The sequence below is a fragment of the Lissotriton vulgaris genome, chromosome 7 (assembly GCF_964263255.1).
Source record: "Lissotriton vulgaris chromosome 7, aLisVul1.2, whole genome shotgun sequence".
Taxonomy (NCBI): domain Eukaryota; kingdom Metazoa; phylum Chordata; class Amphibia; order Caudata; family Salamandridae; genus Lissotriton; species Lissotriton vulgaris.
Genome location: NC_141695.1, coordinates 1,509,018,481 through 1,509,045,790, shown reverse-complemented (window position 1 = coordinate 1,509,045,790; position 27,310 = coordinate 1,509,018,481). Strand labels below are relative to the sequence as shown.

The window sequence follows — 27,310 nt, the reverse complement described above, 5'->3', positions numbered from 1 at the left end:
CCTCAACTTTTTCGTTTTCAGATGTGACTTGTGGGTGTTTGTCCTTTTTTTCCCCTCCTCTTTTTCTCCCTGACCGCATTACTGGATTTTAACACATTTTTGTAGCCTACTCTCTGACCGGCCTATTGCACTTGCAAGGCACCGTGTGACAAGAGCTGATCACTGGATCTGTGCTGGGCTGGAGCACAGAGCACTAAGCGTCTGTGCATTATTTTGGATTTGCATGCAGGTAGTTGTACAATTGGCGATACTTGGGTTGTTGTTTTTACCGGAGTGTAGCCTTTGGGGATAGGCCCAATTGTTTGGTTTTTCCTAAAGTTGGGGAATTGTTCCAGCAGAGTAGCCGGGGAGCAGCAGGGGAGCGGGGGGGGGGGGGGGGGGGGGGGCAGGCGCACATGGCTGTCACTGGCTGCACCTGATCTGATCAGGCCGCCTACGTGAGACCGCCAAGGGCTCACACTCACTGCGGCCGCTGACAAATGACGGCCGCGTTTGCCACTTTACCGCTACTGCCGTGGTGCCTGCCTGCTGCAGGGACTCACCCCTTACAGTGGTCTAGCGTGCGGCTGTGGAGACCTTGAAACGTTTCTGCTGCTGAAACTGCTGTGCTGTAGCTGTTGGGTGTCTGAACGGCACCCTCCGTGGAATGGAGTCTGTGCTCTGTGAGGGACTGTCACTCTGCCTCGTGTGGCGCTTCCGCCTGCGACGGATGAAAAGCGCTGTGGGATCCCCTATGTGTGGCAATCAACCAGTCGGGGGCTTGGAGCTGGAAGCCTGGAGTAGCGGGGCAGCCGGCGTCTCCCTCGCTTGCTCACGTGAAGACATGGAACTGGAACAAAAAACTCAGTTGGTAGTCCTGTGTGATGTGCACTACAGCCTGAAACTTCCAAATATCACTACAATAATGTGACAAACACACATTTGGCATTCTAAACATGGAGAGGGGTCTTAATTTGTGTCCTTGCCAACCTGGCACTAAAATCGAAACTACCCTGAGGAGCATGCTGGCATGCATCTTTTTGAGGTTAGCAATGGACTCCGTGTGTTTCCATCATCAAGCAAAACGCCCAAGTAAATAAAAGTGTGAACTTGAGAGTTCTTAGTTTTGTTACAAAAAAGGGCTTTCTGCTTGATGTGTTTAGTGCCAGCCACCATTACAAAAGATTTAGTATTATTTATAGAAAGGTCTAAACTATCCATGAAATCCGCAAAGGTTTCCAGGAATTAAATCCCTTTGCTGTCCTTGACATAAGGACGGCATCATCTGGGTATAGCAGAACTGGTAATGAATGGGCACCTACATGGGGAACAGTAAATTGTTTCTCCAAGAGCACCTCTTCTAAGCGATTAATACAGATGGTAAATAAAAATGGAGCCAGGACTACTGCCTTGCTCCTCGGGTTATGGGAAAAGACTTTGTACAGGAGCCATTCCACCCAATCCTCAGACGCAGACATCTCCCTATGGATATCCCCTATGGAAGACCCCCTGCCTGGTCTACTCCTATAGACAAAATCAATGACTAAAGCTTGGAGCAATTGACCTGATTAAACAGAGGTAAGAGCCATAAAACTCAGAAAATGGGTGCCCTTTATCTCCACAGTTTATTTATTTTTAATTTATTTTATCACAGTGTACTCTGAGTTAATAAGTGCTGGTTCAGACTCTAATTGATGGTGCATAAGCCGGGCCTGAACTGTAAGTTGGAGATGTATTTCTCCTTAACCCAGAAAGACAGCCTTCCCAAGACCACCTGACCCAGGAACTTGACAGTTTCATCAATCAAAGAGATGGGCCTGTAATATCTTGGATCGTCCCGGTCACCCTTTTTAGGGCTCGCCTGCTGTGCGCATGCGCATCGCTGGCGAAGCTCTATAGGGGCTTAAACAGACTTTACCCAACTTGGCGATTTGGTGCTGTGCCCGTGGCTTTTAGGTCAATGCGCTTGCGCATTGACCTAAAATGCGCGTGCACATCACCAACTCGCCGTCTGTTCCCTCAGCCGCACTCCTCCCACACCTTTTGAAGTGAAGCTTCGCTTCACTTCAAAGGCCCCAGCTGCTTAACACCCTCTCCCCGCTCCACCCCCTCCCCTGCCCGCCATGTCGCATTTCTCCTCACCCCCCCCCCCTCCCCACAGCAATGCCCTCCGTCTGGTTTTATTTTGTGATTATGAGTCACGATGACAGGCGCCCTGCCTGGCGGTGCGAGGTGTGATGCATCTGCCTATCACCACCCGAGCATCTTATCTGAATACATTCAATCGTGTTCTTGAGCTGTGAGTGTAAAGTAAAGCGCCTCGAGGGAGGCTCTGGTCGCTAGTCCTGCTTGAAGGGGGGATGGGCGAACAGCTCGTGCTCTTTGTTGCCCAGCAAGAGCCTGAAATGCTTCCCGTGTGCTTTCAGGAAGGTTTGGTGATTTGCTGCATTTATATAGCGCCTTCTACCAGATGGTCTGAACGTATGTAATCCTCGGTTGGAGAGTGGTGTGCCTCCCAGGTGATATCATTTTCTTAATTGTACATGGAGATGCATGTAAAAAAGGCGACGACCAGCCACGTTTACCCACGTCAATTACATACTATTGTCTGTCGATAGATCGACCCGTTGTCTGTCGTTGCAGTGAAATAAATTTGGTTCCATAATACACATTTTTTGAAACAGCGGAACTTAAAACGCACTACCGTCACACATTTATGACTACAGTGTCAAAGTCCATTTTTTACAACGGTACAGCAGAATTGACATGGGAAAAATAGTTTTCTGTCTCAGATTGCACATTGCAAGGACTGTTACACAGGGAAACATGTCTCTAAAAGTCACATGGCCTCTGTAATGTGATTGTGCCGTTATGCACATTTAACACATTGCACCCTGGTCTTGGTTTAATCGTTTTAAAAAAAAATAAAACCTATATTAATGAAAAATTCAATGGGATGAACCATCCATGCAGGTAGAGCAGACTAGAATGTGCTATTTATCACAATTCGCAGCAACATGTTGACCTATATGATGGGAGGTATAGCGCTTCTAGGCACACATCCACCATGACATCCACCGCCAAATCCACCACCGCATCCACCACCACATCCACCATCACATCCACCACCACCACATCCACCATCACCGCCACATCCACCACCACCACATCCACATCCACCACCACATCCACCACCACCACATCCACTACCACCACCGCATCCACCATCACCACCGCATCCACCATCACCACATCCACTGCATCCACCTCCACATCCACCTCCACCATGACATCCACCACCACATTCACCGCATCCACCACCACATCCACCACCACATCCACCACACCCACCACCACATCCACCACACCCACCACCATCACTTCCACATCCACCACCACTTTCACCACAACCACCACATCCACCACTCCCACATCCACCACCATCACCACCACATCCACCATCAACACCACTACCACATCCACCACCACCACCATATCCCCCAGATCCACCACTACCCCATCTATATGTGTGTGTGGCTCTGTGTGTGTGTGTAGGTGCACCCACCACCACCACATCCACCACCACATCCACCATCACCTCCACATCCATCATGACATCCACCACAACCACCACCCCATCCACCACCACATCCACCGTATCCACCACCACCGCAACCACCACATCCATCACCACATCCATCACCACATCCATCACCACATCCATCACCACATCCACCATCACATCCACCATCACATCCACCACCACCACCACATCCACCACCGCATCCACCACCACCGCATCCACCACCACCGCATCCACTACAACCACCACCCCATTTACCACTACCACCACGGCATCTACCATCACCACATCCACCGCATCCACCACCACATCCACCATGACATCCACCTCCACCACGACATCCACCTCCACCACATCCACCACTTCCACCACCACCACACCCACCACCACCACCACATCCACCACCACTTCCACCACCACCTCATCCACCACCACCACATCCACATCCACCACCGCATCCACCACCACCACATCCACCACCACCACATCCGCATCCACCACCACCGCATCCACCACCACCACATCCACCACCACCACATCCACCACACCCACCACCTCATCCACCACACCCACCACCATCACTTCCACCACCACCTTCACCACAACCACCACATCCACAACCACCACATCCACATCACCACCACATCCACCCCCTCATCCACCACCACATCCACCACCACCACCACCACCACCATATCCCCCAGATCCACCACTACCACATCTATATGTGTGTGTGTGTGTGTGTGGCTCTGCGTGTGTGTAGGTGCAAATGCAATGTTCTTGGATTTTCGTCACAATAAAATACACTGAACATAATCTTCACAAAAGTTATTTACAAACGTTTAAGCTCTTGGCATTATAAATTACAATAACTTTTATTTAAGTATTAATTATTTACAAAATTAAAAGCCATTGTTATTTATAATATCAAGACATCTAAGTCACGTAAATACAACACACATTGCATTACAAATGCTATAGGTGTCACATTTGCAAAAGTTAACACTATTGACATTGTAACTGACAAAGCTATTCATTTTGCTACTTTCAAAACCAACACATGAATAAAAAAAGTGTCATTTACAATACCAATAGCTCAAACTTTCCTAATGCGAGACCTATTGCATTTCAAATGCTTGGTAAAGATTGACACAATGATGGAATGGGCCCATGAGCTAGGATGACCCAGTAACGCAGCTGCATTTAATACTTTGGATAACAAGGGGCCCAAATAGTTACATCACTCCTGAAACGATCTACAGGAACTCCATCACGGCTCTGAGCTTTTTTACCTGCTAATCTCCTGATGACACCCCTGACTTCATCAGCGGGAAAAGAAAGATTGGGTTGACCGGCTCCTTATCTTCAACAGATTGGGCTAAGGACTCTGTTCCAACCTCAAAAGATTTGATGCAAGAAAAATGATCATACTATTTGGCTTCATATGTCACTAAGATCAAAGATGTTCCATCCTCCGGCTGCAAAAAATTGATGATTAAGAACTCGCCAGAAGGTGGAATTATCATTAAGGACACCTCCCCTCTATCCCTGTGGGAACATTTAAGGGCCTTTATTTAATCACAATGAGCTTTTGAGCAGGTCTCATCAAACCAGCATCCCCCCTGGGAATAATATGGCCTTGACTAGAGACAGTGAGGGCAGCCCTCACACTATCGCAAAGTGCAGAAAAATCATTTAAAACTTCTCTATCCTCGCAAGCTCATTACTCATCAGACAGAATAGATTTCCACAGAACTACACTGGGAGCACTTTTATCCATTTCAGACTACTGCCTTGGTCCACAGGAGAAAGAAGTTTAATGGAAGGAGCCAGCAGAAGCAACCTCTGTTGCCAGTACTTTAACAATAACTTTAAGGGTTTGTGGTCACTCCAACCAGACCATACAGCCTGGTAGTCAACTAAACACTGAGAAAGGGGTAAGGAAATCAAAATGTAGTCTACTGTTGATTGACCGCCCCATCCAACATAAGTCGGGCCCACCTGAACACTAGGTATAACCAGGTTTAGAGCCTGAATTTAAAAAAATGGCCTGGTCCCCTTGAGCAGTATGTTTAAAGTAGACAGGTGAAGAATCATTTCCTGGGGAAATTCCTGAAAGATCTGACATACCTTTTGACACTAATGCATATTAAAATCACCCATGACTACTTTTGCAGTAAATGAAATATAACTTGAACCGGACCCTGAAAATAGCGTCTTATGGTTATCTATAACCATAGCAATAGTAACATCAGAATGGGAAGAGTGGCCCTTTGAGTTGTACATACTTAAAATCAAAATATTTATTTTATCAGGACGAGTAAGCAATACCACCCCTAAATTTAAGGAATTTCTCTACCTCGTCCATTAGACAGTTTAAAGACAAAGATATTAAAATACACAGCCCTGCCTTGGATTTCCCTGAAGAGGATGGTATAGCTGGGTGAAAAAATGAACGAAATGATCTAAAAAATGGTGTGCTGCTAACAGACCAGGTTTCTTGGAGGGGCCAGTAAATGACAATGCCTAATGAAGTCTAGCCAGTTCGGGTTGTTGACCTTCTCCTTGAGCCCTGCTTCAATCCATGCGACATAGTTGAGCTGATCAACAGAAATAGGACCCTAAAGCGAGTCCACCATAAATCCACATCTACGTCAGTCAATGGGGGTTAGTCACTTCACCTCCAAGTGTATGGGGCCTTCAAATCTATTGGAGAGAGAGAGTGAGGGGAAAGATGCCTGGGATGTGCCTCATGGACGCCTCGGTTCACTTGAGAAATAATGGACCTTGGGGTTCTTACATTAAGCACAGTACCTAGTCTATGGAAACCCCCCTATGGTCGCAACCCAATTGTAACAGAAGGATCTTTTTTCACCTCGAAAGAGGCAACAATTTGGCCAGTAGTGCAACTATTATTAAAATTCCCCACCATACAATCACCAGAAAAAGTTTGGTATTCCACCTCGTGCACCCTACCCTACGTAACATTAATTTCCTTGTGAATACTTGCATTAACCCCAGCCCTCCTAGTTATCTAATGTCACTATGTTCTTTAACTGTTATATCGAACATTAGTGAAGGTTTTAAGTGGGGGCATGTTTACTAAGACCCTCACATATGGTTTACAGTCGTGGGAGATGCAAAGGATCGATCTTGGGAGGATATCTGCACATGCTGCTTCATTTGATCCCTATTTGCGGTATGTGGTACAGGTATATGTCCTAACTCGCGCACTGATGGGAGGGGCTTTATCCTTGTCACCAGCCATTGAGCTATCGTAACAAACACTCTTTACAACAGAAGGTCCCCATGTCCTAAGGAATTAAGAACAATAACACTAGGTGAGGGGGCTACAAGAGTAGAAAACAATTAATTATTCCCTCTAGCATGGTTACCCTGCAAACGTTCACCAGAGTTGATTGAGCTTGGGGTACAAATAGGCTGTTTATTTTGACAAGCCAAGTGATTACAAAACTGTCTTCACAGAAGTTTCTCCATTAGGCTGTTATTAGTTTTTAAAAAATTCATTAACTTGTATTTAGGGCAAGAACAGCATCTCTTACAGTATTAAATTAATTCCTCAGATTATCAACAATTACTTTAATGTCATCCAGACATACAACATTAGGAACCAGTTTGGAAATAGAGTGCCATTTCTTTGCTCTGTCTAAATCAATTGGTGAGGTATAGCAATTAAGCTAGAATATAAGGCAAATTTGTCGATTAGCCATTACAACTTCTTATTGCAGTCTACTATTAACAGTGGCTGTGTGAACGACATGTGAGGTGATAGGTTCCGTCATACTTACCTCCACCACATTTTGTAAATTAGCAGCCTGGAGTTGGGGTGGGGTTGGGAGGGTGTAGCTGGAATGAGCTAGATTTAACGTCGCTTTAGAAAATTGAGAAATCTTAGATTTTGAGGCTGTAGGGGCCTGCCCTGTGTGTGGATTTCTTTCTTTAGGAATAATTTCAACGTCCACTATTAAATCTGTAAATTACTATTTTAAACTTCATGAATTTGAGCAGGCTTATGCTCGTCCCCGGCATCCTCCGGATTATTGGCTGCCTTTCTCTTGCCCATATTTAAAAAAAAATTCACATGGCAATAAACAGTTTAGTCAATTTAGCCTCATCAGGAAAATATTCTTTAAAGAAACCAGCAACACAGCGGCAAGGCTTACCAGCAAAGACCAATCATTTTCCGCATGCAGGGCCAAAGAAGGTGGTCCTGCCCTGCCTATTTCTGTTGCTGGCGGGCGAAGGACAGGTTCGCCTATTGCCCATGATGCAGGGTTGACTTTGTAGACCAGTGAGATCCCAGGGTCCTCCTCTGACCATGCCTTCTCCATGAAATCCACAGTTGATGCCTTTTACAATGTTTAGTTGGTCCCTTTCAGTGGGTTTGGCAGCAGCACGTGGTAGAACCAGTGAGATCCCAAGGGCGTCCTCTGGTTACACCCCCTCCACAAAAGCCAGTCCCCGTCACAATGTCTAGCGTGTCTCTCTCTCTCCCCCCCCCCCCCCCCCCCCCCCCCTCACCCCCCAACAAATGGAAGTGGCCCAGTTAGACAAATGGGTCTCTATTCATGTGTGTGCCCTGCTGTACATCCATGACCATGTTCACCTGCGAGTTAAAGCTGGGGCTGCTGTCTACCATGCCCAGTGGCGGGCCTTAACAATTTGCCTGATATAAGCCAGAGGACTACTCCCTGCAACCACGAGAGTGCATACACACTGTCCAGTTGATACCTAGAAACCCTGTACCACCACAAATCTACCAAGTTAATCTGATTGCACTGTAATAAATGTAATTTGGTTATTTTTTCTTGACCGATATGTTGTCAGCCCTGCCAGGTATCACACAACAGGCGTTCGACTAACAGAATTCAGTTTGGTGGTCCGCATCACCGCACTGAAATGCATAGTCCTGCATTATAGCGCCTGTTCAGCTGTCAAGTCGGAGGCTGCTATAATTGCACCATACTGCCTGTGAAAGCTGTGGCAGCGCAGAGTTCGTACTGCTCCCGGCAGGCTACGGGGGATGGCACAGCTGCTTGCAGCTCTAGCTTCTGCACAGCTACAATATTACACATGACACCCAACAGCTCAGAATTACGTCCCAAGACAGTGCCCAATGAGATAGTGTCAGTTTGAGAGACACACTTTTATAGGCGCGTTTTCCCTGCAACGCGTAATTTGCAATCTGTTCATTTTGGCTGCGGAGGTAATGACTAGATTAGAGCCCACCGGTACCGGCGGCTGACTTGAATTTGCAGTGAGTGCTCTTCTAACAATCATGGCAGAGCAGAGCTGCTGTGCTCGCACCACAGTAATTGGTCCCGCGACCGGAACCTACACGAGCTGTTCCTTAGCAGCCAAGAGGCACATACAGCTGAGCCAGACTGCGGCCGGGCGTTGCAGAGGACGTCCACAAGTAGTTTTGGCCACGGCCCGCTAATTGCCATCTGCTCAGGCTCACCTCAGTAAGGAGATCTCCTAGGCCTAAATTGCTAATCCTGCATGTATAAATAAGGCTTGTTAACTGAGTGAAATAGGGCATTAGAGCAGACTCCATCAGTGGCGATCAATTTGCATATTTTTTGGTCTTGCAGACCTAGCGCTGGAGTGCACATGTGCTCCTCGCTCTGCGAGGCTTATTGTGATAGAGATGATTTCGGAAGGGGACTTGAAGCCCCGCCCATCAATCTTATTGGCTGGTGTCATAGTTTGTTAAACCTTTGCGTCTGGTTGAAAATGAGGCTGGTTTGATACCGCCCGGTCTCCTTCTCGGACGGCCCACCCGGACTGGGATCACTTGCTTGCGGCCTTACACTGTCTCCTTTATTAGTTGGTAGGCACTACGTTTTTTTAGTTTGCTTTGGCAACAGTGGCCACGTTTTCATTTTAGTATCGCGCTTTCACTTTAACTGCTATTATTAAAGTGAAAGCGCAATGCAAAAATAAACACACAGCTGCATTCGGGCATAGGTGACCGCGTTTTTAGGTCTCGACTATTATATCCCGCAGGGATAGATGGACGAGATTATAGTAGGCAGCTGAAAAACTCTACCAAACTTGCGGATCGCGTACAGTTCCTGTGAGTATGCACGTGCACGCCATCGCCAGCCACGTCACACCACAATTTGTCTGTGCCGGTTTTGTCCGCGCCCCCCATCTAAAGACAAACGTTTGCTTTTATTTTCAGCATGATTCCTTCTCTTTGTTTAGAGAGCTCACTCACTGATTAGTGTCACAGATCCATGGCGCACAAATCATTTCTTGTTTCCCTGGTGCTTAGCTCGTCCCTGTTTCTGTCCTCTTATATTCCTGTTTCTCTAACAATCCCGAGGCTCACTCATGTTTCAGTTTCTTTCTCCTTTCTCTCCGTCGCTCTCACGTATCTCCATGTCGGTCGTCCCCTCCATCTACTTTTTACATTTCTCTTCTCGTGTTTCCCTTTGCTCCCCCTCCCACGGAGCCTTGTCCCTCTCCTCATTCTCCACCTCGTCTCTCCTTTCCTCCCGCTGGTATTCTCTTCTCCTGCTGCTCCGCTCTCTCCTTTTGGTTCATCTCCTAAGCCCTTCTATCTTCAAGTTACGCCTCTCGTTAGGTTTTTGTCCCTACTCCTACCGCCCGGACTCAGTCACTTCATTCATCTTTAGCCGCCCACCACACCCATAGATCACTCTTTTCTCTCTCAACTCCCATGCTCACTCTTGCCCAGTCCTTTGCGCCTCTCCTTTCGCATCTGCATGCTCCCTCTGCTTCTCAGCCTTGATGTCTCCTCCCGATCTGCCTCCGTTACTCGCCTAACTCTTCCCAATTTCTTTAGTCAGGGTGTGCGTCTCAGACATAGAATATCTAGTGGCAACCTTCCAGTACAAATTAAATGATTAGAAAGTTTAACACTTTTCCATGTTTGTATGTGTGCTGTACCGCTGAGCACACATGTAAATTTGAAAACATGTGGTGAAAAAGGGACCTTCTCTCAAACATTACACCGTCCGAGAGGAGGCATAATTTTTTAATGTAAATCCCTCTCTATCAATGTTAATAAATACAGATTTGTGTCAAAACTCATGAGTGGTTGTATTTGATCACCCAGGTACCAGCCATGGCACACCTCCTTGACACAACGTATCACAAAGTGCCAGTCTGTTACTTTAGGTCAACTTTCCAGTGCAAATTAGCATTTGCATTGAAAAAGAAATCATAAGTCAAACCTTTGTACCAGTTTGCATCACTTGTGTGACACTGCACTGGTGCCAAGGCTTGATAAATCTCACACTGCTTTTTTTAAAGATAAAATAAGTGCTCTCGAAATACATTTTCTTAGTCAGACTGTATTTAGTGCACTTTTGTAAATACGTTTAGAAGGACACACTCCAGTGCTCCGCTGTTAACACCCTTGTATTTTGCTGATTTATCAATTGCACATGTTTATATTTGTTTCTAGTAACAGGCACCCTGGCACAAGCTAATAGCCAGAGAAATAAAATACCCCCCACCTCCCAAGCCAAATGCCTGAATGGCGGTAAGTGAGAAAGTCTCAACCTACGTAGGAGACTATATGGGTCAATCCAAATCGTGATGCACTTCATAGCACTTTGTATGCCTTACATAATTCCTTCCACTAATCTTTCCATCTTCTGTAGCATCCTACTATCTTTCCTTCAGTGCTTAAATATTTCCTTCCCTTCCATCTTTCTTTCCATTGTGGCATTCTTCCTTTTATCCTTCCATTGTTCCATACATTCTCCCATCTTTTCTTCTATAATGTTATCTATCCTTCCATTATTCCAGCTTTCCTTCTATCTTGAATTTCTCCTTCTTTCAATCTTTATTTGCATTTCCTTCCTTCTTTACTTTTATCTTTTCTATCCCTTAATGCTTCCTTTCATCATCTTTTCTCTTATCCTTAAAACTTTCATGTCACCCTTCTTTTAGTCTCTAGTTTTATTTCCTTCCATCTTACTCTCGTGGAATCACTCCATGTGCTTCTCACATTTTATTTTCTGCCAGTTTTATAATTTCTCATTCACTGAGCCCACTTTTATGACGCCAATCCGCCCCACCACACAGCTCTGCCATTGTATCTTCTTGGATTTATCAGCTTCTCAGCCATGATATCGAAGTCAAAGATTAAAGCTGGGAGAGCCCATAAATAATATAACATGGACCTGCATTAAACCCTGCTGCAGCTGTGGAAGGAGCTGCTTCACAACATCCTTACCCTCACTCTACCGCCCCCACACTACTGCCCTCACTCTACCGCCCTCACACTACCGCCCTCACCCTACCGCCCTCACCCTACCGCCCTCACTCTACCCCTCTACCCCCCTCACTCTACCCCCCTCACTCTACCCCCCTCACTCTACCCCCTCACTCTACCCCCCTCACTCTATCGCCCTCACTCTACTGCCCTCACTCTGCCACTCTACCACCCTCCTTCTTTAACTCCCTGTTCTCTTGTGCTGTGCTGATCTGCTCCTCTCTTCCACCCACCTCCTTCTCTAACTCTCTGTTCTCTTCTCTTCTCCCGTGCTGATCTGCTGCTCTCTTCCACTCTGCCTCCTTCTCTAACTCCCTGTTCTCTTCTCTTCTCCTGTGCTGATCTGCTGTTCTCTTCCACCCACCCGCCTCTTTCTCTAACTCCCTGTTCTCTTCCCTGTGCCGATCTGCTGTTCTCTTCCACCCGCCTCTTTCGCTAACTTCCTGTTCTCTTCTCCTGTACATACATTAACATAACAAAACCTATCATAACAAAACACAACACAAAGCATAACATAGCAAAACATAGCATAGCTTTAACAAAACACAACAAAACATAGCGTAGCATAACAAAACATAGCATAGCATAACAAAACATAGCATAGCATAACAAAACATAGCATAGCATAGCATAACAAAACATAGCATAGCATAGCATAACAAAACCTAGCATAGCATAACAAAACCTAGCATAGCATAACAAAACCTAGCATAGCATAACAAAACCTAGCATAGCTTAACAAAACCTAGCATAGCTTAACAAAACATAGCATAGCATAACAAAGCATAGCAAAGCAAAACATAGCATAGCAAAACAAACCATAGGATTGTATAACAAACCATAGGATAGCAAAACATAGCATAGCAAAACAAAACCTAGGATAGCAAAACAAAACCTAGGATAGCATACAGCATCACTCTGCATCACTCAGGGGCACCACAACATCACTATGCGCTACCACAGCATCACTGAACGCCACAGCATCACTTGTTCGCCATCACAACATCACTCAGCGCCACCACAGCCTCAATCTGTGCAGCCATTCAACACCTGGTTCAAAATATGTTCTCTCAATGTTTCAAGCTTTATTACAAATGTAGCAAAAAAATGTTAACATTTCACTTCTGTTCTTGGATTTTCGTCACAATAAAATACACTGAACACAATCTTCACAAAAGTTATTTACAAAACTTTAAGCTATTGCCATTATAAATTGCAATAACTTTTATTTAGTATTAATGAAAAAAAATTAAAAGCCATTGTTATTTGTAATATCAATACATGTAAGTCACGTAAATACAACACCTATTGCATTACAAATGCTATGTGTCGCATTTGCGAAAGTTATAACTATTGGCATTGTAAATGACAAAGCTATTAATTTAGCTATTTTCAAAAACAAAACCTAAATAAAAAATTTGTTATTTACAATACCAATAGCTCAAACTTTCCTAATGCAAGACCTATTGCATTGCAAATGCTTGTTTAACTTGGTAATTGTAACACCTGCGTTTCGCAGCGCCAAAAAGCCACGGTACCGTAATAAAATGGCTGTGTTATCACTCTAAAACTGATGAAAGCAAATCATATGTAGTAACCATGTATCACTGTGCAGTACTTTACAAAAATAAAAAATACAATATTCCATCTGCACATGAACATGTTTTCTTTTAGATGTACTTTTCGATAGCAGGCAAATTGTGTTTTCTTTTTAAAGTCTTTTATCGCAGACTAAGAAAAACATCTTACATTACCTAATAAATGGTGTCTGGTAATTCCCTCAAATGTTTCAGAAAGGAACGAAGAAAAAAAACTTATTGTTTGTTCTTCGAGAACTCAAACCAGAGACCTGCCTTATCAGAGTGGAGAGAGTTGTAAACATAGTATTAGCCCTAGGCCAGATATAGCAAACTGGGGTGGTGGGAGCGGGGCTTCGGTTTAAGAAAAGAGACCGGGAGGTGCAGAGAGGGCTGTGCGGGAAGGCTGGTCACTGGAGCGTGCTGGTGCCGGTGAAGCCTTCCTGCCTCAGTATGGGCCCCCGGGGGTAACACCTGACAACAAGTTTCATGTCTTCTGCAAGAGTTGGGCACTGAAGAAGGTTAGGTGCATTTAAGGGGCTTCAGTGGGAATATTGCACTGTAATCGGATTTATAATAGAGCTTATTGCCTCTGACTAGGCGTTGAAGAGCTTTGAGGCGTGTAACTCCGATTACTACTGTAATCTAGAATGTATAAAGCGATTAATGCCGCTGCAAGGCGTGCCACTGGCCGCAGGGTACCGTTTTGCCCCTTTTGAAGGGTATAGGTGATGTTGTATTGTTTGTATTGTAACCTACACCTTAGGCGCTGAGTGCGTGCATGAGGTCTGTAGAATGCACCGAATGTGGTGCACCGAAACGGTACCAGTGCACAAGCGTGAGGTGTTGGAAGTCAATGGAACTGAGGATAGACAAAAGCCTTGCTCCCTTTGTCTGCATTAGCCAGATCCAGCCACTGTATGGTTGCTGCACAAGGAGCCATGTTTAAGATCCACGCAGTCGACTGTTTTACATATTTCACACTAATTAGTCTTCCTGTGAATTATGGATTTCAAATAATGTGGAGGCTAGAAAAATTGATTTCTAAGCATCCGATTCATGCTTTGCATGGGAATAATCGCGAGCAGCTGCTGCAGCTGGGGTTAGACTAGGCTGAGCCAGCTGGCGACCCCGAAGCAGGCCACGTACTGCCCCGCTGAAAGCGCAGCGAAGGACCAGCGAGGCTGCGAGCATGGCTGCGTACAGACCCAAGGCAAATGGTGTCTCTAAGCATGGAGAGACTTTGAAATATTCACTTAAGAAATATAGGAACAAATTCACTTTGCGTTCTTCAATCAGCGCTTGATCCATGAAGACAATCGGAAGGCTCGGTTCAATCAGCTTTCCATTGTTGTACTCTGCCCTTCAGTTTAAAAAAAGATTTATTGTCTCACTCTATCCTTCGATATAAAAAAGATTGATTGTTTTACATTATTCTTCAATCTAGAAAAGGATTCATTCTTACTCTATCCTTCAACATAAACAAACGATGAATTGTCTCGCCCCACCCTTGAAGTAAGAACAGATTTTGTGTGATCGTTTGTCCATTGTTGTCTGAACCTTGCAAAAAGTAGCTGTTAAAACCTCCCTCCAACAAGCAAAACCTGTTTTAAAATTAACAAAAAAATATTTTGTGAATATCTAAGGAACGCGACCTATAACAGTCCCGAAAAAACTGGGTTTAATAATGGAACATAATGTTTTATCATTTTATCCTAAAGCATCTGAAACTTTTAGTCCAACAGTACTGTGAGCTAGGGGGGTAATACAAAAGGGAATCTACATTAATAATACTCAATGATACGTGAGTTCTGGCGGCATTTACAAACCACTCGACCTTTGATCTTGAACCTTTTTATCTGGTCAGCAGAATGCCTCAATCTGGGCACGATACAGTTTAATTTGTTATGTACCCTAATATATATAGCGCCACAGACTCATATAGTGCTACTGCGGCGTCGTAGTTTGAAAGGGCACGCGTACAGAAGAAGGAGCGTTGGCTGTTCAGGTGTGTGCGGTTACGGGGCCTTCCTCGAACAGTCGCCGGTAGCTTCCTATTGACGGCAGCATTTTTCTGTGGACGTGCCTGGACTCAACCAGAGACAAAAAGAGGCGCTCTTCGGTGAAAAGGATGAGGATTTTGAACTGAAATGCCTTACTAAAACCCCACAGTAAGACAGTGTAAGGTGCGGGTCGTTCTGAAACATATGCAGCCTTTACCACAGACACCCAATGGGAGTTTAATTAAAAAAAAGTCACAATGTCGACGTTTCCCCTCCTTCAGGGTTCGTTTATTTGAGAGCAAAAAAATCCAATTTGTGAATAATGCGTTGTGAACGTGTATGAACTTGTGCCAGCCGTGGCTTGTGCTTCAGCCTAGCAGAGTGCCTGTGGATGTCCAGTGAGGTGTGCTACAGGGGTGTTTTAGGAGTCAAGTGGCCCGTCTGGTGCTCTGTTGAAGACCGAGTCCAACACCCGACGACTATCTTCACAACCCCGGATGTGCAGTCCGGTCTCGGGCAGGCCCCACACCCTTCTTCGGCAGCTCTTCGTGTTTGAGACGTCCCTGCTACAACAAAAATGTTTTAGTAACTAGTCTGAGCCTGGACTGTACTAACTGTCCGGCGGGCTTTACGTGTCCGGGAATGACCGACGTACAGGCTTGCACACTGATTAAAGAACTTTCATCTTATTACAGACATAAACATACTTTGAACTATCTCACTATTGTAAAAACAGTGGGATGCGTTTTAGTGTGTTGAGCGTCTGCAGTAGGAATTTGAGCGTTACCCTAGGATGTTCGACCAAGCCGGCCTTCATACGCTCTAAATGAGCCCCACGGAGTTGTCCAACTGTGTGTAACACCCATGATTTCTATTTGTGGGTGCCCGTGTTTGTGGCCTGTATCGTTCTAAAACCTGGGGTTCCCCATGTGTTTTCTCTGATGTACTAGTGACTCGACAGAGACTGGCCGGCCAATCAGAACACCACTTGAACCAAAATAATTTAAGAGAATGCATGGCCTGTCATGGAGTTAGCAACCGTCGTGCACTGGCAGAGTGATGTGTGTGTGCTTGTTACCAGGGACTGAACTGTCCATGTTTGGAGTTCTCCCTTGGTTTAAAATGGCTAAAATGGACAGCTAATTTAAACCAGCATTTGCAATGCAATAGGTCTCGCATTTGCGAGATTTTGAGCTATTGGCATTGTAAATGACCATGCCTTTTATTTATGTGTTAAAAAAATCTGGAATAATAAAAGACATTGACATGTACAATACTAATGGGTAAAAGTTTCAAAAATGCGAGACCTATTGCCTTGCAAATGCTTGTTATATTATTGCACGTGTGCACTTATAATCCACAGTTGGGGCGGTGCCCCGACACGTGACCTTCATGTTTGTGTATGTTGTCTTACATACGTGTGTGCCATGGGCACCGGCGTCTCAGTATATTAAGATGTACCGCACTTGACCTGTGTGTAAAGTTTTATTACAGTTTCACTGTAAAGCGTGGTTTTATTTCCACAGCCTAACATGACGAGGCGGTGTTACCTATCATGCTAACAAAAATTTGCTTTAGCGGCACGCGCAGTGACAGTGTTGATCATCTTCTGAGCTGCTGCCGGCCTGCCCTGTTACAGTGGGGAACTGCTTTCTGACCGTTTTATGCTATGTTAGTAGCATCCACTACCTTTTTGAATGCAGTGAATGTTAGAGCCACTGTGGTGCCTGTCAACGTAACTTCTTAGCATGCCGTCAGTAGAGCATGTAGGAACAGGCTGCAGCTGGTGTAATGGTGAATGCCGCCTGCGGGGCTCGGCAGGTAGTGGGTGGCGCCCTGGACAGGGGCGGACCACTCAGCTAATTATTTTGATGAGCTTATTTTGGGGGTGGGGGAATACAGCCTGTGGCATATGAATAGACTCTTCTTGTAGTTTCTCATTGCTGAGAAGGGTGTAATTGCTTATATTTGTTTCCCTCATCTTGATTGCTTGAATTTGCTCGTCTGTAAGTGTCACTCATACTCGTTGAATTGTCACTCATATTTACACTCAAATTGTGAAAATGTCACACATAGTAATCTAAAACATTGGCAGCTATGTGTGGTGTAGCCATAGCGGACTAAGAAATTGCCCTGTGTACAGTTAAGGTGAGTCTCCTGTCACAAGAAAAAAATCTATGGGGTGCTTATAACAGAAAATGCCTCAAACTGGATTTTTGTAGTTGACCTGTGTATACTGTATTTAGTCAATCCTAACCATGCTTATGCGCACTTCTAATTTCCAGAGAAAAATATTCAATTCCTAGCCCAAACATGTTGTGTTTAATGCGCAAATTGACAAATTAGAACAGATGAGTTGCAAAATTGTTACATCTATTCTCATTGGTTCAGCTTAGGTGTCTTTCCTCTGTTCCTATGTATTCTTATGCTGTATTGTCAACATGGTTGCTTTCTCGGTATGGATCCTGACTCTTCACTCTATCCTCAGGCCTCTCTCCAGACCTGCAGTCCATGGAGCAGGTGCGGCGTATCCTGCGCCCCACTGATGTGCCAGATCAGGGCCTCCTGTGTGATCTTCTGTGGGCAGACCCTGATAAGGATGTTCTCGGCTGGGGCGAGAATGACCGCGGTGTGTCCTTTACGTTTGGTGCTGATGTGGTGGCCAAGTTTCTGCACAAGCACGACCTGGATCTAATCTGCCGGGCGCACCAGGTAAATGTCTGGAGGTTCTAGAAAGACCTGCAAGCCGGTGAATCTACTTCTCCATTGTGGTTGTTTTTAAATTTATAAACCTGGAGTAGCTCTGCAATATTTGGTCTTGAACATTTATAAAAAAGTGAAACTTCAATTATTTAAACACATCCTTTATAAAGGCATACTTTGTCAACCAAAGGAAAATGGTGGGGAAAAAAAACTTTCCTTAAAGAGGGATGTCATTGAATGTAAAGTTTTGCAGCATGAATCTTTTCTGGATTTACAAACTGGGAGTTATTACACCATCTAGTCTCTGGTTCTGGAATGCTTCATATATATTTATATATATATATATCAAAGAAAAACCTCTGTTTAGGGAGCCACCAACCCTGCAGGGCGGCCTCTTCAAAGACTGGCACGGAGTAGGCCGCCAAATTCCAATCTCTGTGAACAGACGCACACAAGAGGCCCACTTCGAGAAACATGGAGCTTTTAATTGGGGAATTCAGTACAGCGCTTCCTACAGTTCAACCAGTTTCGGCCATGCAGTCTTGATCACGGACAGGAAGTCTCGCCAAGTGCATCTGTGCTTACTCTTTTATAGTTCTTTTCACAACACTTGACCGATTATAGCCCGCATCTCCCACAGTGCACCATTCTTTGCAGGTAAGGGTGGATATTGAGAAAAATACTCTTTGTTTTGGCAGAAAGATTTTAATCTGCTCGGCTCCCTGATGCACTTTGTCCTTCGAGTATGCTCAGCAGTCAAATGTCATTTTAAAAGCGTAGTGCAGGATTTCACACTTTACTCCAATTGCAAGCGTCTGTCAAACGAACGATTGGAAGGAGAATCATCCCTGACCAAATCCCTTCCAACGCGGCTGTCTGTTTCACCATTTTTCCTTCGTAGGTCTGGCGGCAGCGTGAGGGTCATGCTCCCTTATCACATACCAAAGAAGAACCTCCGTATATATGTGTTTGTGTGTATATATCTATATTGTTTTTTGGGCTGTGCATAGTCGGTGGCTATTTGGTGCTATATTCGTCTTCTGACCTCAGATCTACGCCTCAGAAGCCTCTGTGTGGTCGCCATCTTCAGATTAATTTACGCTGTTGGTTTTGGAAGCATCAGCTGAAGCTCTGTGAATGCCAGGAAAGTAAACCGTTCGAATTGTCGGACAAGGGAGAAATCCACTACAAAGGATAACTGTAGAGCAGAGAGTAAAAAACAAATTGAAATACATGAAACATCACGGAAAAGTAAGTGGACCACAAGGGCAGCTACCCATGTGGTCTGAGAATGAACAGGCGAGGGCTGAGGGACATTAGCTCAGCCTTGTGAACCGCTCCACAAGGCTGAGCTAATGTTCTTAACCATAAAGACAGCTTTCTTAGTTTATATCGCATCACTGCGGCGGGTGAGAGTACAGAAACCATATTTGCAGGTACACAAGGACAGAGTAGTGATGCAGACCAATGCATGCTTCTTACGAAAGATCAAATCGACGTGAATCAAGGGATTTAGCTGCTGGGGTTCTTTCAACAACCAAAAACTCAAGCCAAAAAAAACGGATATGCTAGAAATGCATAGGACAGAAATGTACTAACTCGAAAGGACAAAGGAATTAGAAAGGGAAGTTGGGTATTTGTATCATTTGCAAATTCAAACAAAGGCTTACCAGTGACGAAAGGCTCTATCGCAAGGTGATAGTGTCACAAACTTGAGTGGATATTCTTGGCCAGCAAAGACCAGGGTATGAAATGGCGGCTCGTAAGGTAAATGAACACAAGTCTTTTGTCCTAAGGGTACCAAATAGATTTAAAGAACAAGAGTGGATACACATACACAATAGGTTAACATTTCTGCACTTAACTTGTACGTAAAGGACAAAGTTAACTGCGCTCCTAGCACAGTTAAGAAAGCAGAAGAACAAAATGTTTAACTGTTAAGCTACCGATTCTGAAAACACCAAGTACTACGAGTGTCTTAAGGGCCAGGAGCAGTGGAAATCAATGTCACAGGAGGCAGAAAATTAGCCCTGAAAGGCAATCGCTGACGATCCTTGGGACCCCTACGACTGGAGACAAGTTGTAGAAGGAAGGAGAAACTATATACTTCTTGGGGGTGGGAGGGTTTAAACTGTAAACTAGAAAATGGCAAGAGTTTCGGCTGGGAAAGGCAGCCAGGAGGAATTTCAGCCATAAACAGGTGGCCCGAGTGCTGGAAAACATGCCTCCTCCCAAGACATGTAAAAGGCAGGAATGCAAATGTAAAAAAAATATATATATATATTATATATTTATTCGAGGCATATGAGCTGCAGATTACACACTGTGCATAGATCACCACCTAGTGTTGGGCCCGGATGTTTGCAGTTTGTTGTCCTGAAAAGTTCTTTGGAAGTCACTAGATAGGTGACTTCTCCTTTAGACCACATTACGCAGATAGTTTTTTTTCCACCATCAGGATCGGATGTGTTTCCTGCACTCCGGTTTGGAACCGAAATTTCCTTCAATGCGCAATCCTCACCCAGTTCGACAGTACTGTTTCGATCGCGATCCACATAGACGCGATTCTTCACCAACTTCGAAGTCTTCGATTCCGGTCGTCGATGAAGGCCTTCGGGCCTACCTTGGCCTCATCTTCTGGCTCATGGAAAGGACGCCATTCAAGAAGTATCCTCAATGTGGGTCAAAGTTTCCCCACACCGATCTACATGAGGTGTGCAACCTTTGCCTTTCACCGGAGCACGAGGCCAAAGACTGTTCCGCTTGTGCCTCTTTCCGCTCCAAGAAGACGATTCGGGACTGACAAGCTCGAAGAACAATGGTTCGCTCGTCCGCTTCGATCCCCTACGACATCTTTGGAGAGGGTGTCGACGTGCCAGAACATCAGCACGCAGAAGAAAGTTCCAGCTCTTCTGATACCGAAGACTCAGACGTCGAGGACATCACTCCAGGTCAACGGGTCGTAAGTAAGACTGTCGACCCCAACCCTTCCTCGACACCCTCAAAGGCTTTGGTCACACCCTCAACTTCGGGTCCGGGTACACACTGAGACTGCTTCCCACGCCCCACCTTCGGTCCCGGCAAAGAAGCCTACTAAGCCTTCAGGCGGCTCGGGCTTGAGCCAGCCTATTCCCGGTGCCGATCCGATACCGACACCAAAGATGCCATCTTCAGCAACCACACTGACCGCTGCTCCAACACTTAAGCACTCGGCGGCGAAGACTGGCAGCGGCTCATCGATGCCGAAACCGCACTCGGAGCCAAGTAAAAAACCACCTAAAGGCCCCGATTCACATGCTTCGGAGCCAAAGAAACACCTGGAACCGCAAAAACATGTTCCTGTAAAAAACATTTCAAAAGTTCACACTTCTAAACCAAAAGACCCTAGACCATCTACCGACTCAGTGCCAAAAAAACCTACGGACCCAAAATTTCGCCGAAGGATCTACCCTATACAGAAGAACTTTTTACACCAGATCCTCACCAAAAAACTCTTGTTAAAGATCCTAAGACTGGCCAACTAGCTCTTAGCTCCAAGAAGAGACCACTAGAAGCGCCAGCACCTCCTCCTCCTCCTCCTCCTCCAAAGAGGCAACCTCTCCATTAAGGGTCCATTCTCCACCACCTCCCCATACTGTTCCTCCTCCTACACCTCCTCCACCACATCATTCTCCTATACCATCCACTAATCCAGATGATGATGTGGATACAGATTCTGATGACACAGGTGGGGGTGCACATGACCCAGCTGGGACCAATAGTCTCCCTCAGTCACCTATCCTTGGGATAATTAGAACACCCCTGATGTACCTTACGTCCCACAAGATGATGTATACCCTTCCAGACCTTCCCCACCAGAGGACACTATAGGTTTTAACCTACTAGTCCAAAGAGCTGCCCAGTACCATGGGGTTGACATGCACACTGATGCTGTTAAGGAAGATTTCCTTTTAGACACTTTTGATAATACACAAAGGTCTACTGCCATTTTGCCAATGCTTGAAGGCGTCATTAAGGACGCAACAGAGGTTTTTAAAGATCCTGTCAAGGCTCGAGTCCTTAACCCTCGCATTGAGAAGAAATATAAAGCTGCCCCTACAGACCCTGTTTACATCAAAGGTCCAGCACCACTAGATTCTTTTGTAGTGTCTAATGCACGTAAATGTGCTAATTCACAAACATCAGGTGAGGCCTCACCACCAGATAAAGAATCTAAGCTCCTTGAGGCCTCTGGTAAGAGAACAGCGTCACAGGCAGCTAACATTTGGCGCATTGCCAATACCCAAGCGTTGTTGGCAAGATATGACAGGGCACATTATGATGAGCTGGAGTCCATAATGCAGCATCTACTAGAGAAATAGGGCCCATGAACTCATACAGGAAACTTCCATTTGTTGTGCCCTAGATGATGCAGATACTGCCTCAAGGGCAATCAATACCAGTACCCTTTTGCGGAGACATGCCTGGCTACGTATTTCAGGTTTTAAACCTGAGCTACAAAATTCCATCCTCAATCAGCCATTTGATGAGACACATTTATTTGGCCCTAATGTTGATGTGTCTTTAGAAAAGATGAAAAAAGACACCGACGCAGCAAAATCTATTGGAGTCTTGCAGCTGCAAACTCCTAGGCGTTCTTTTCATCGCTCATCATACAGAGGCAACACAAGAGGCTACTCCTCCGAAAGCCCTTCCACTTCCTACAAAACTCCTAGTCAATCCAAATACACTAAGGGCTACGAGAGAGGGGGTTACAGGGGTAACAACAACAAAGGCAGGGGCAAAACCAACAACTCCCACTCTGCCTCCACCCCTACCCAATAACTTTCCTCCCCTTCCCCCCAACATTCCACTCCTGTGGGGGGTAGACTGCAGCAATTCCTTCCTGCTAGGATCAACATCACATCAGACAGGTGGGTGCGTCAAATTATTCAGTCAGGATACTGTCTAGAACGAACATCTACCCCCCTAAACATACCACCCAAACAGCATCCAATGTCACAAGAACATCTGTCACTGTTAAAGCAAGAAGTAATGTCTGCTAGAAAAAAGTGCAATAGAACCAGTTCCTCTGCACCAACAAAACAAGGGGGTTTACTCCCTATATTTTCAAATTCCAAAAAAAAGATTGCTATCTAAGGCCTATTCTGGTCCTCAGATCGCTAAACACATACATATTCAGACCATTTTCACATGGTCACACTCTAACAAGTCCTTCCTCTCCTGTTACAAAACGACCTCCTTGCTACTCTAGATCTCAAGGACGCATACTTCCGCATTCCCATTCACAAGGCTCACAGGAAGTATCTCAGATTTGTAATAGACGGGCAGCACTATCAATTCAAAGTACTCCCGTTCGGAGTCACAACAGCACCAAGAGTATTCACCAAGTGCCTAGCAGTAGTGGCTGCACATTTACGAAGACAGCACCTACATGTCTTCCCGTACCTAGACGACTGGCTCGTAAAAGCCAGCTCCTACATCTAGTGTGTGGAACACTCACGCCACGATCCAACTACACCACAATTTGGGGCTCCCTGACCATCCTTCGAAGATTCTTTCCACTTCTCCCCCAAGCGGCCAAAGAAACTGTAGCCAGAGCACTCGTGCTCTCCCGCCTGGACTATGCGAATGCCCTTTACATCGGGGCGCCTGACTTTCTGATTAGAAAGCTACAGGTAGTCCAGAATGCGACGGTGAGACTCCTCTATAACATTCCTAGGAGGCTCAGCGTTTGTAAGCAACTGAGGGAGCTACACTGGCTTCCAGTGGCCCAAACAGTGCGTTTTAAGGCTCTGGTACTCGTTTATAAAGCCCTGCATGGACCTTGTCCGCCCTACCTCGAAAAAAGATTTGCCTTTTACCAACCGACCCGTCAGCTGCGATCTGCCTCCCGTAGGCAGGTGGTTGTCCCCAGATTTTAGAGAGTTCGCCTGGGGGGTCAATCTCTGACGGTACGGGGAGCTCAGATGTGGAACACCCTCCCTGATGCTCTAAGATACTCCCCCAACCTGACCAATTTAAAAAAATTGTTAAAAACCCACCTCTTTACACATTCTGAATAGCTGTCTCCTCGCTCACTCTGACTCTGTTTCCTCACTGCGCCAGGACAGTCCTGACTAACAGAGCGCGATACAAATCAACATATAACATAACATAACATAAACCACACCAAGTCTCATCTGCAACCATCCAAAGTACAACAGTACCTCAGTGCCACAATAAACACCTCCAACAGCGCTAGCTTATCCCACTCCAGTAAGGATAGCCAGCATGCAAACTCTTCTCACAAAGTTTCAGCCACAACACTCCCTTCCAGCACGAGTGTTCATGCAACTCATTAGGATGAATGCCTCTTTCATTTTCATAGTGCCCCATACAAGACTTCAAATGCGTCCTCTACAAGAGTGCCTATCACGTCAATGGAACCAGACTCCAGGTTAATTAACAGACCTAGTGTTGGTAGACGGTCGGACTCTTTGCTCTCTGCAGTGGTGGAACACCATAACCTTTCCAAGGGTCGACCGTTCCTAGAGCCAATTCCCCAAATAGTCTTGACAGCGGATGCATCGCTCTCCAGCTGGGGAGCCCACCGGCTGCAACACACCATGCAAGGCAGGTGGACACCACAGCAAAAGTTACTTCATATCAATCACCTGGAGTTACTAGCTATATTCCTAGCGCTGAAAGCTTTCCAAAAAACAATTATCAAACAAAGCTGTGTTAGTCCGCACGGACAACACGACAGTCATGTACTACATTCAGAAACAGGGTGGAACACACTATCTGCAACTTTCACGACTAGCTCAGGACATATGGCGCCGGGCTATACCTCAAAACATATTCCTTCTAGCCCAACATGTTCCAGGAGGACAAAACACCATAGCAGATCTGTTAAGTCGTCCGACACAACAGACCCACGAGTGGGAACTTCATATGCAAGTTTTTCAACCATTCTTTCAGATGTGGGGACAACCTCAGATAGACCTCTTTGCCACTCACGAAAACGCCAAATGCCCAAGCTTCGCCGGCAGATATCCACACCCATTGTCCAAAGGTAATGTGATATGGATGAACCGTTCAAACAGATTTGTGTATGCTTTTCCACCTCTACCACTCATGCCACTAGTAGTACGCAAACTACAGCTGCATTCTCTAACTCACATCCTAGTTGCTCCAACGTAGGCCAGACAGCAGTTGTACACAACATTGCTACAACTGTCTCTGGTACCGCACCAAAAATTATACCTGTCTTGACACCTTTTAACACAGAACCATGGAGAGGTTAGGCACCCAGACCCAGCTCAACCTAGCGATTTGGCTCCTGAGGTCTTAGAATTTGGATATCTGAACCTTCCTCCAGACTGCATGAATGTCATAAAAGAAGCTAGACTCCCAACCACTAGAGCATGTTATGCAGCCAAGTAGAAAAGCTTTGTAATATATTGTCACAACAATAATATTAATCCCTTAGACGTGCCTATTCAACACATCATAGGATACTTACTGCACCTCCAAAGATGTAACTTAGCCTACAAGTCTATTGGACTGCATCTTTCTGCAATAGCAGCATATCTGCAAAACAGACAGCATATATCTCTGTTTAGAGTGCCTGCTATTAAAGCCTTTATGGAAGGTCTTAAGTGAATAATTCCTCCCGGAGTGCCACCTTCACCTGTGTGGAATTTAAACATTGTTCTCACACGGCTAATGGGACCTCCTTTTGAACCATTACATAAATGTGAACTACTATTTTTAACATGGAAGGTTGCGTTCCTAGTAGCTATTACTTCTCTGCGAAGAGTAATGAACTACAAGCACTAACCATTCAAGAACCCTTTTTTCAAATGCATCATAATAAGTTTGTTCTACGTCCTAATCCAAAATTCCTGCCCAAAGTCATTTCTCCATTCCACCTCAATCAATATGTAGAACTGCCCGTTTTCTTCTCGCAGCCACAGACAGTAGCAGAAAGAGCTCCTCATACCCTTGATGTCAAAAGAGCATTGCTATACTTCATCGAGAGCACACAACCCTTTTGTGAGACAAAACAACTTTTTGTGTCTTTCTCCCCACCGCACAAGGGTAATCTCATTTCAAAATCTGGGATAGCTAGATAGATTGTCAAATGCATACAGATTTGTTACCACAAAGCTAAACGTACATTATCTGTTCATCCTAAAGCCCATTCTACAAGAAAAATAGGGGCTATAATGGCATTTTTAGGGGAAATTCCCCTAGAAGCTATCTGCAGAGCAGCTACATGGTCTACACCGCACACATTCATAAAACATTTTGTGTAGATATGCAAACCAAACCAGCAGCTAATGTGGGCCAGGCTGCTCTCAAAACATTATTTCAAAGTACTGCAACAGATAGGGGTGGTCGCCGCTAAGAGTGGGTACTGCTATACAATCTATGCACAGTGTGTAATCTGCAGCTCATATGCCTCGAACGGAAAATGCTACTTACCAGTATGCATCTGTTCTTGGCATGTAGAGCTGCAGAGTTACACAGGCCCACCCGCCTCCCCGGTTACCCTTGTCTGATCCTGTATTATCTTAATTCGATACTGATTACATAGGCATTCTTCCTTTTCTTGCAAAGCTCCATCATTTTCCTAATGGCGAAAAACAATCTGAGGATGGAGCCGATGCCCATGCGCAATGTGGTCCAAAGGAGGAGTCCCCTATCTCGTGACTTCCAAAGTCCTTTTCAGAACAACAAACTGCAAACATTCGGGCCAACACTAGGTGGCGATCTATGCACAGTGTGAAACTCTGCAGATCTACATGCCAAGAACAGATGCATACTGGTAAGAAGCATTTTCCTTTAAAGGAGTTACAGGTTTGCCGACAACTTAGGAGTGGTGTAGAAGCACACAACGAGTGACTGCAACACATGGAGTGGGGAAGCACACTACCAAAAGAGCAACACTAAGCTGGGAGCAGAAGGGGGAGCATGGATGAGAGAACAACTGAGGGCGGGGAGAGAATTCTCTGGATATGAGAGAATATCAGAAGATGCATCGGAGAAGGGTGAAGAGGGAGGCACAGAAAAGACAGATGGAAAACACATCCACTCTTGTGATGTGCTTAAGCAAAAAGAAAAAAAAAAGTTGCCTAAAAGTTACAGTGGAAATACACCGGGCTATGCTCCAGGGAAGGGACAAACACAAGATGGACATGGC

General features: G+C 45.4%; 1 protein-coding gene across 1 annotated transcript in view; it reads left to right on the top strand.

Annotated features, from left to right (window-relative positions):
- The window catches only part of LOC147705891 (serine/threonine-protein phosphatase PP1-gamma catalytic subunit B-like), an 82,539-nt gene that overhangs the window by 7,914 nt on the left and 47,315 nt on the right, over positions 1-27,310 (top strand). The window contains exon 5 of the mRNA XM_086932361.1: positions 17,906-18,129. Within this exon, the coding sequence (XP_086788487.1) occupies positions 17,906-18,129 (224 nt within the window). The remainder of the gene's footprint in view (positions 1-17,905; positions 18,130-27,310) is intronic.